General features: G+C 39.7%; 1 protein-coding gene across 1 annotated transcript in view; it reads left to right on the top strand.

The window, feature by feature from the left end:
* The first annotated feature begins 371 nt into the window (after nt 1-371).
* Nucleotides 372-10,552, top strand: part of LOC141500363 (uncharacterized) — a 30,705-nt gene continuing 20,524 nt past the window's right edge. The window contains exons 1-2 of the mRNA XM_074203493.1: nt 372-3,341; nt 3,804-3,872. Coding sequence (XP_074059594.1) covers nt 3,830-3,872 — 43 coding nt within the window. The 5' untranslated portion in view covers nt 372-3,341; nt 3,804-3,829. The remainder of the gene's footprint in view (nt 3,342-3,803; nt 3,873-10,552) is intronic.

Here is a 10,552-nt window from a genome sequence, read left to right as displayed (position 1 = left end):
CTAATCTTAACCTTCTGCTGCAGTAATTAAAGGATTGACATGTTTTTTTTTTTTTTACATACATTTCCAAATCTTTGTAACATGCTTCTATTTTCCCACAAAATGGACATTCTGGGATACTGGACCATGATTCATTTATTTCAGTTAAGTCAGTCAGATTGATTCAGTCTATTTTCTTGTAACTCTCTTATTTCAGTCATATTCTCTGAATGAAAGGTTTTACACTTTTAAAAAAGCATCCTTAGAGTGACTGAGCTATAATTTCCAAATAATTTGATGCACAAGTAGAATAAACATCACTAACTTCCATTCTATAGTGATGAGAGTTTTCTTTTTCAGTTTTTCTATCAATAATTCTTTATTAGGAAGAGGATTCTGGGAAGATGGTGGAATAGACCAGAAAATTCTAAGCTTTCTAGAATTTCTCCACCAAAACAAGTTAAAAAACACCTTGGGGTGAACATAGAATGGCAAAAAATAACAAAAAGAGTTAATGCAGAACAATGATTCTCCTGGGACACTGGAGAAGACCTGAAGAAAAATCCTGGGACAGAGATTCTGTCTGGAATGAAGTGCCTCCTGGCTAACTCCATGAAACAGTAACAGGTAAGCTCTAGTCACAGCCAGGGTGACAGGTAGCCTCTGCCCTAGCCACAGTAACTCTTAGCTCCCTGACAGAATAGGGAATTTGTCTGAGCAGGAAGAGAGGGCACCTCTGCTGCTAAGGGATGCCAGGCCCAGTTGTGCTGCTGATGTGGTCCCAGAAAGAAGGAACCAATACATGTACAGTGAATGCAGAAGCAGTGGTGTGAGAACACTGCTGACTGTGGACAGTTACAGGAGAACTGAGTTTTCAGTCCAGAGGAGACAATTGAAGATTCTAGTCACTGGAGGGTTCTCAGGGAGTAAGATCATTTCCAGTATAGTGTGCTGAGGGAACCCGGGGGGCAAAGGGGTGCAGAGGTTGGGCCCAGGACAAAGTTCCTGAGACCACAGGCACCATTCCCTACACCCCAGGACAAGAGGTGAATATAACATAAGCTGCTAAAAAATTAAGGAGAAAGAACCCAAACATAAGCAGTTACTATGAAAAAACAGAAGACATGAGGAAGACATTGAAGCAAAATAAAAGACATTCCTACCCCAAAGAGTTACATCAAATAACTATCTGCTCAAAAAGAATTCATAGAAGAACTCAAAAAAAACTTTTGAGAAACAAATAAGAGAGACTGAGGAAAAACTAAAAAAGAAAATAAAAACAATCCAAGAAAAACAAAGCAAACCAACTGGAAACTTAACACTTAAAATTTTCAGTTACTGAAATATAACTTAAGGAAAAGGAGATCCAGAGTCTTAAGGATGAAAATGACTCTTTGAAAATTAGAATTTGACAAGGGGAAGCCAGTGAAATTATAAGAGACAAGGAAATAATAAAGCAAAATGAATTAATAAAAAACAGAAAATGTGAAGCATCTCATATGAAAAACAATTGATCTGGAGAACATATCAAGTAAAACATGAGAATGATCAGATTACCTGAAAGCTATGAACAAAAAAGAATCTTGATACAATATTGCAAGAAATACTTAAGATTGTCTTGAAATATTAGAACAAGAGGAGAAAATAGAAGCAAAGGAAAGCAAAGGAAGCAAAGAAATAGAAAAAAAATTCACCAATCACCACCTGTAAGGGATCTTAGGAGGAAAACTGATGGGAATATCATAGCTAAATTCCAAAACCCTTAGGTTAAAGAGGAAAATATTAAGAATAATAAGAGAAAACAATTCAAATATAACAAAGCCACAATTAGAATTACACAAGACCTTGTAACATTACATTAAAGACTACATAAGTCTTGAAACACTACATATTGAAGAGCAAAAGAACTGGAGTTGAAGTTGAAAATATCATACCTAGCAAAGTTAAACATAATCCTAAATGAAAAAAGAACATTCACTGAATTGCTGGACTTTCAGGATTTTTTTGAAAAAGATCTGAATTTTTTTTTTTAGGTTTTTGCAAGGAAAATGGGGTTAAGTGGCTTGCCCAAGGCCACACAGCTAGGTAATTATTAAGTGTCTGAGACCAGATTTGAACCCAGGTACTCCTGACTCCAAGGCCGGTGCTTTATCCACTATGCCACCTAGCTGCCCCGAAAAAGATCTGAATTTAATAGAAAATTTGACATACAAGAACCAAGGGAAATATGAGGTAGACATCAAAGACTAATGGAAACAGATACAATAAGGATAAATTGTTTACTATCTATATGAGGAAATATAAACTATATGTCTAAGATTGTTATTAGTAATATTGGCATAGAGCTAAATAGGAGGGAATTCTTAAAAGTAAAATAGTATAGGAAAAGATTAAAAAAAGAACTATCGTCTTATACAAATGAGGTATGAGAGGAAGAACTGATATAGAAGATTTAGATGGGGAAGGAGAACTTGTAGTTCTGGAAACTTCATCAGGAATGGGTTTAAGAGGGAACGTGTGTGTGTTTGTATGTGTGTGTGTGTGTGTATAAAGGCCTTTTAAGTTCAGAAAGAAACAAGAGGAGAGAATAGGGAAGGTATTGGGAGGGTAGGGAATAGGATAAAAGAGTTTTTAGAAGAATGTATAGATCAACGGGGAGGGGAGTTTAGAAGGACATGTAAGGGAAGAATTCTTAGAAGTGCAATAGATCAAAGAATAAGAGGGTAAGGTAGGGAGTAGAAGTAAAGTAGAAGAGTGAGGAGGGATTCTTGCTTTCAGGAAATATAAAAATGAGAGATACACACAAATCAAATACATATATCTATGAATATGTATGTACATTTGTATCTATATATAAAAGATCTGTATATGTGTGCATGTGTATGTATATATATATGTGTGTATATATGTATATGTATGTATAAACTTATGCTTAATTGTAGCTAGGAGGAAAAAGTAAACAATGCACAACAGAGCAGAAGAAAACCTACAAGGAAGAAAATAAAAAGACAATACTACACAAGGACAATTATGTAGTATTTATTATATAGGCTTTCTTTAAATGGAAATTCATCGCTTTATATTATGAATTCTCTCATGTTTTGCTTCACATCTAACCATTTTTTCTTATTTTTGTATTTAAATTTAAAATTTTTTAAAGAGTTCTATATTGTACTTGTTTAACCTTCTCCAAATCTCTTTCATTTTCATTTCATTCAAAATGAGCGGTTCCAACATGGAAACACATTTCATAATAATTCATACCAGACAATTTGCAAAATGGGCATCATGAGTCAAAAGAAGATGAGTCTTTTGATGGCTAGTTCTACTAAAACCAGGCTACTAGTTCTCAAAAATAACAGGTAAGCATAATTATTACAGGGGCCTTATTATAGATATCACGTCTTTACTTTTTTTTTTTTTTGCAAGGCAAATGGGGTTAAGTGGCTTGCCCAAGGCCACACAGCTAGGTAATTATTAAGTGTCTGAGCCCGGATTTGAACCCAGGTACTCCTGACTCCAGGGCCGGTGCTTTATCCACTAAGCCACCTAGCGCCCCCATATATTTACTTTTAAAGGACATCTGGGTATCTGGAAGCTGTGATCCTCAGATCAAATATTGGACCTGTCATTTACTGTCTACATGTATGACCTTGGGCAAAACATGTCTCTAAACTTTAGTTCTCCTCATTCGTAAACTGTGTGGGTTTGGGGTTCAAGGTCCCATTTTTGGTCAAAAATCTCTGAATCTAGTTTATCCTTCTCAGGTGGAACAGAAATTTCATGAGGATAGCAAATCATTTTTTCTTTTTTTGCTCCTCCAGCACATAGCACGATATCTCGAGATTAAATGGATGCCTATTTTACCAGTCAGGCTCCTGAGGCTCAGGAAGGTGAGGTGTTCTTCCATAGTCACATAGCTGACATGATGTGAACCAAAGAGAAATTCCAATTTCCCTGGTGGACCTTCAGTAAGCAAACTGCTTTTAGCTCCCTCCCTGCCCCCATCTTTAGGTAAAGAACAGGAGAGGGAGCAGGGGACCAAGGGGTCTTGGCTTCTTTCTAGCCTCTGGGCTGACTACGACTTGGGTCATGGGGGCCGGGGTCAGTAGCTTGAAAATGAAACCTGAGCTGAGCCCCAGAAATGAGGTGGTTCAATGAAGGACTTTCTAAAAGGTTCCTTACATCCCCTGGCAGGTAGCAAAATCAGGGGACAGTGGTTATAACGTTTTAAATATTCTCTCTTGACCTAAGTCCATTTAATTATGTATCTTCAATGAATGAGGCAATGTGAATTTCAAAATATACAAATTAGTCTTCAGCAGAAATTCCATACAAAAGTGATGCTCCCTTTCAATGTCTCCTCCAATCCTTGAAGACACATTCCACAATTTTTCTTGATTGCCCCTCCCATTCCCAAAGTGAGACTGGGGAGATAGGAGGGAAGAAAGGGATTTGTTTGCAAGCATTCAGATCTGTGGATTTCCTCTCTTCCTGCTTTGAGATTTCTGAAGTGGTATACCACCTTTCATTTTGGCAATGGGACAAGCAGTTGGGGTGCTGGCATTGATGCAGTTGAGTGAAACAAAAGGTGAGGGAATATCCTGAAAAGCTGTGATAGCACCAGGGTGCCATAGGCAGAAAATGCCATATGAGTCAAAGTATCTAAGTATCAAGGAAAAGTTCAGACTGGTAACTATTGCTAGTGTGTGGGACAAATGTCACTTAAATAAATTTCGGAGATCTCTCAAGGTATGAAGAGAAAGCTTTATTTGTTTCTTGAGGAACGGGCCACAATCAATTAAAGAGATTGAGGCAAAAGCAAAAGGCCCAAGAATCACATTTATCCTAACTGGATCCCTGCCCCCCCCCCCCCCCCCCCCCCCCCGACCCTCTCTCATTGATGAGGAATGTGGTTTTACAATCTAGATGTGCAAACTAATCTAGGGAAAAAGATTATCTCTTCAGCCCCAGGAACTGAATGGTCATTGGACTTCCAACAGATAAGGGTGGGATCAGTTGACTCTTCACCAATATCCCAGAAGTTGCTTTGTCAAGGGAGGAGGGGCACATAGTTAACTATTCTGCAATCTATAATATTCTACTGAAGAAATCTCAGACTTTATCCCACTCACTAGGAAATGTTATCCCCTAGTGAAATCAGGCACAGAGAATTCAACACCAACCACTTTAGGATTTTTTATTGGATTACCCTCCCAAACATATTCTTCCTTAATATTAACAACAATAATAAATTAGTACTTATAATTTATATTATGATATATTTATATTATTATATAAAATATCAACATTGTCTACTATGATATTCTTTAAGATAGAATTAATATTTCTTGATCTATATATTTCTGACCAGAAGTTAGTCTCTCAACCTTTTAACTAATGGTTATAAAATATCAGTCTGCTATGTAAGGCCTGTCTTCTACAATGTTGACTATACTTACCTGGTTTTGTCAATGTTAGTACTGATCAACAAACTTTAAGATAAGAGACATCCTGGATGAGCAGAGAGAAAATCCTATTGTTGTAAACATTGACTCTTCAGCATAAGTGGATTTTTTGTCAATAGGAATTTTAAGTAAATATAAGAACTGAGAGAAGAATATTGTAAAACCATAACATCTATGTGAAATCTCTTTGGTTGGCTGCCAAGAGTTTTATTATTTTTTGCTCAGTTTGTATAAAATGATCCCCAAATTTTGTGTCAATGTTGGCATTTTTAAGGATGCCATCCTGTTTGATTAAGGAGTTTTAGTTTTGATTTGCTCCTACAAAATGACACGTTCACACCAACAAAACTAAAAAGAGTATATTTAATAAAGTGAAAATGTAGAAATAAATCAGTTTTACAACAAAAGTTACTGGTAAGTCCCAATATAATAAAAAGAAGAGCAAAGATCTACATAAAGATAGATATTTAAAGAAAACATCACCAATCGGGGGAGCACCAACATCTGAATCAATAGCGGCTGGGGAGTTCCAGGGTACAGCCTTCAGAGTCGAGACTGGGAAACACCCCAGGCAAAGCGTCCTTTGCATAGGCGAAACTCCGAAGGGCTGGCCAATGTTAGGGACTTTTAAGGTGTACCAGACAAAGGTGGCACATTGCCAATAGGCTTATATAAGCTTTTTTGGCACTTAACCAGGACATGTGAAGAGTATGTGCATGACCTGGGAAGACTCCTGGCCATGGTTCTGAAATTAATTAAACGTTGAACCTCTGGATGGGTAGCCAACCCTCCCAACCTCCAGGAATGGCTAATTCCTAGGGGGAGTATCTGGGACACGGAAAGACAACCAAGTTCATGCAAAAGTGATGGGGGACCTTGAGTGGGGGGACCAGCATATGGCCTTGCCCAGGATCAGAATGGGTATTAACCCTTCACATCCACCCCTAGGTTTTGGTAAGTTCCTAGAGTATTAAACTTCATTCAGAAAACTAACTTTGTTCTTTCATTTTAGCCTAAGGAAAATTATGCTTAACAACATATAAGAACATAATAAAAATATAAATAAAAATAAATACATTATTATAAGCCATAATGTATTAATTCTATAGAATATTTCATATTCTATATAATTAATAATAATAAAAATAGCTGGAGGGAGGTTTTGGGGAGAGAGGAATGGGAGTGCATAAAATCAAACGAAGCAGTTTGCAGTTTTGCTCTGCAATGGCGCCTGTACAGTTTTTCATTCTATTATGTTTAATAAACCATGTGGTCACTGAAAAGTCAATTGCAAGAGTTCTTAAGAATGAGAGCAGAAAAGATAGCTCAAACAGGTTAGGAGCAGACATTCTGCAGCAACCAATGAAATTTGCTTTTCTCCATAATTCCTATGTTTAAGATTAATATCTTTCCCCCTTGACTAAATTTTGAATCCAGCTAGTAAAAGTGACTAAATTTGTTCAGCCATAACTTTAGTGTTGAGGGAAGTAATAAAACAATTTTATATATTTTGAGTTTTACAATTTTCCCCCAATCTTACTTCCCTCACCCCACCCCCACAGAAGGCAATTTGCCTTCTTTACATTGTTTCCATGGTATACATTAATCCAAATTGAATGTGATGAGAGAGAAATCATATCCTTAAAGAAGAAACAAAGTAAAAGAGATAGCAAGATCAGACAATAAGATATTAGTTTCTTTCCTAAATTAAAGATAATAGTCCTTTGGTCTTTGTTCAAACTCCACAGTTCTTTCTCTGGATACAGATGGTATTCTCCATTGCAGACAGCCCCAAATTGTCCCTGATTGTTGCATGAGGAAGCCCATCAAGGTTGATCATCACCCCCATGTTGCTTTTAGGGTGTACAGTGTTTTTCTGCTCATCTCACTCAGCATCAGCTCATGACATACATATACCACAGTTTGCTAAGCCATTCTCCAATTGAAGGACATTTACTTGATTTCCAATTCTTTGACACCACAAACAGGGCGGCTATGAATATTTTTGTACAAGTGATGTTTTTACCCTTTTTCATCAACTCTTCAGGGTATAGACCCAGTTAGTGGTATTGCTGGATCAAAGGGTCTGCACATTTTTGTTGCCCTTTGGGCATAGTTCCAAATTTCTCTCCAGAAAGGTTGGATGAGTTCACAGCTCCACCAACAATGTAATAATGTCCCAGATTTCCCACAACCCTTCCAACAATGATTGTTATCTTTTCTGGTCATATTGACCAATCTGAGAGGTGTGAGGTAGTAGCTCAGAGCAGCTTTAATTTGCAAAAAGTGCCTATTTTTTAAAAATGATCATTATCACCTTCAGAGTAGGGATTGGGAAACACCCCAGGCAAAGTGTCCTTTGCATGGGTGAAACTCCGAAAACTGCAAACTGCCTCACTTGATTTTATGCACCCCCATTCCTCTCTCCTCAAAACCTCCCTCCAGCTATTTTGATTATTATTAATTAAATAGAATATGAAATATTCTATGTAATTAATATATTATAGATTGTAATAATATATTTTTATTTATATTTTTATTATATTCTTATATGTTGTTAACCATAATTTTTTCTTTCTTTTGGATGACTGCCACAAGTCAGGGTCCTGATAAAATGTGACTTGTAGACCTGAAGACAGTTTTCCAGATATGGTCTAGTCAGTGAAGAGAAAAATGAAAGTCTCTTTAACTCTCCATTTTGGATAATATGGATTTTAATGCAATCCAAGTTTATATTAATTTTTTCAAGTGTCTTATCAAATTGTTGAATATTCAGATCTCTAAAATTCCTAGGTACTTTTTGCTTGTTTGCTATTATATTGAATGAGGATGGGAAGTGGAAAATAGGGAGACAATTGTAAACTGCATCAATGCTTTTAAGAGACAAGAGTGCATTATTTTTTATCATTGTGGTATTATGGAGCATTTAAGGATGACTAATAATGAATTTCTTTCAAAAGTGGTCACTACTGAGGAGCTTCAATACCATTAATGGCTTTTAGGAAATGTTTCAGACTCAGTTAAGCCATTGAGATTAATGAAAAGCTCTGCAGTCTTGTTAGGATAGACAGAGATTTCTCTGCCTTGGGTGTATCAACTACATTTCCTTTAGAATACCATCACTTGGAGGATGGTCAGGAGAACTTTCTAGGATTACACTTTAGGCATCTTATCTGTTCTGGACAAATTTGGTGTGTGTGTGTGTGTGTGTGTGTGTGTGTGTGTGTGTGTGTTATTGTTCCTCAATTAGATGATTCTGTGATGATAAGGCCACCCCCAAATAGTATAAGGCTACATCTCTGATAGAATTCCTCCTTGACACTCTGATTCCTAAGTCTTGGTGAGTGATGGACTCAACATTTTCATTAGGAAAAAAAAAATTAGTCATTGCTAGACAAGTGTACAATTGTTTTAAAACCAACCAATAGGTGGCTAGGTGGCGTAGTGGATAAAGCACTGGACTTGGAGTCAGGAGGACCTGGGTTCAAATCAGGTCTCAGACACTTAATAATTACCTAGCTGTGTGGCCTTAGGCAAGCCACTTAACCCCATTTGCCTTGCAAAAAAAAAACAAAACCTAAAAAAAAAATAATACCAACCAATAGTGACGAGACCATAATACATATGAAAATAATCTTAAGGTTTTACATAAATTAGTAATTGAACATTTTTTTGTAAGAAGGTTGGAAAAAGCGTTAGCAGAGGTGATAGTACCGAAGGATAATAGAGTCAATGTTGATTGGAGCCTAAGGACCTGAGTTCAAAATCAGGGAACCTCCTTGAACTTCAGCGTCTTCTTCTGGAAACTGAATGGCCTGGGCTAGACTGACTCTGAGGTCTCTCCCAGCTGACTCACTCAGTAGCACGAGGGAGGCAATGTCAAGTACGACCGGGCCGAACTACAACTCCCGGCGTCCTCCGCGGCTCCTTCCCGAGCGCAGGCTTCGTTTCCCACAAAGCCCCGCGGAGGCGTCGCCTGGGAAGGCGAGCCGGGCCGGGGCGGGGGGGTGGCGCAGGCGCAGGCGCAGGCGCAGACCGCGTGTCCGGGGCCGGGACGGCGGCCCCTTTGTTTTCCCGCCGCGGGCCCGTTGCGCCCGGGCTGGCGGGAAGCCGGAGCCGCGGAGGGCGGGTGAGAGGCCGCGCGGGACGGCGGCTGCGCGTGTCTGCGTGCGTGGGGGGTCTGGCACGCGCGCTGCTCCCGGGTGGGTGTGTGCCGGGGGCGCGGCCTGTAAATAAGCGCGACGTCACGGGGCGGGGCCGGAGCTGTCCCTGCTGCAGGCCGCCCGGCCTGGGGGCACGGCCAGCTGCGGAGGCCGGCCCGGCCCTGCCCGCCCTCGGGACGCCAGCCCAGACCATGAAGGCCTTGGCGGGGGCGCCGGGGGACGGAGGTGAGACTGCCCCGGCGGGGCGCCGCCCTTCCCGCGCCCAGCCCCCTAGTGCTTTGTGCTTGCCCGTCGGGTGCCGCTGCCACCTCCCACCCTGGACCCCGGAGCCAGGGAAAAATCCTTTGGAAAAGTGACTTCTTGGCCTTCTGGCTAAGGCCCAGGGGAAATTCTTGTAAAAAGTGACTTCCTGGCCCTCTGGCTAAGGCCAAGGGGAAATTCTTGTAAAAAGTCACTTCTTGGCCCTCTGGCTAAGGCCAAGGGGAAATTCTTGTAAAAAAGTCACTTCTTGGCCCTCTGGCTAAGGCCAAGGGGAAATTCTTGTAAAAAGTCACTTCTTGGCCTTATGGCTAAGGTCAAGGGGAAATTCTTGTAAAAAAGTCACTTCTTGGCCTTCTGGCTAAGGTCAAGGGGAAATTCTTTGAAAAAGTTACCTTCTGGCTAAGGTCAAGTGAAAATTTTTGTAAAAAGTGACTTCTTGGCCTTCTGGCTAAGGCCAAGGGGAAATTCTTGTAAAAAGTGACTTCTTGGCCTTCTGGCTAAGGCCAAGGGGAAATTCTTGTAAAAAGTGACTTCTTGGCCTTCTGGCTAAGGCCCAGGGGAAATTCTTGTAAAAAGTGACTTCCTGGCCCTCTGGCTAAGGCCAAGGGGAAATTCTTGTAAAAAGTCACTTCTTGGCCCTCTGGCTAAGGCCAAGGGGAAATTCTTGTAAAAAAGTCACTT

Source organism: Macrotis lagotis, chromosome 1 (assembly GCF_037893015.1).
Source record: "Macrotis lagotis isolate mMagLag1 chromosome 1, bilby.v1.9.chrom.fasta, whole genome shotgun sequence".
In the NCBI taxonomy this organism is placed as follows: domain Eukaryota; kingdom Metazoa; phylum Chordata; class Mammalia; order Peramelemorphia; family Peramelidae; genus Macrotis; species Macrotis lagotis.
This window is presented reverse-complemented; position numbering and strand designations above follow the sequence as displayed.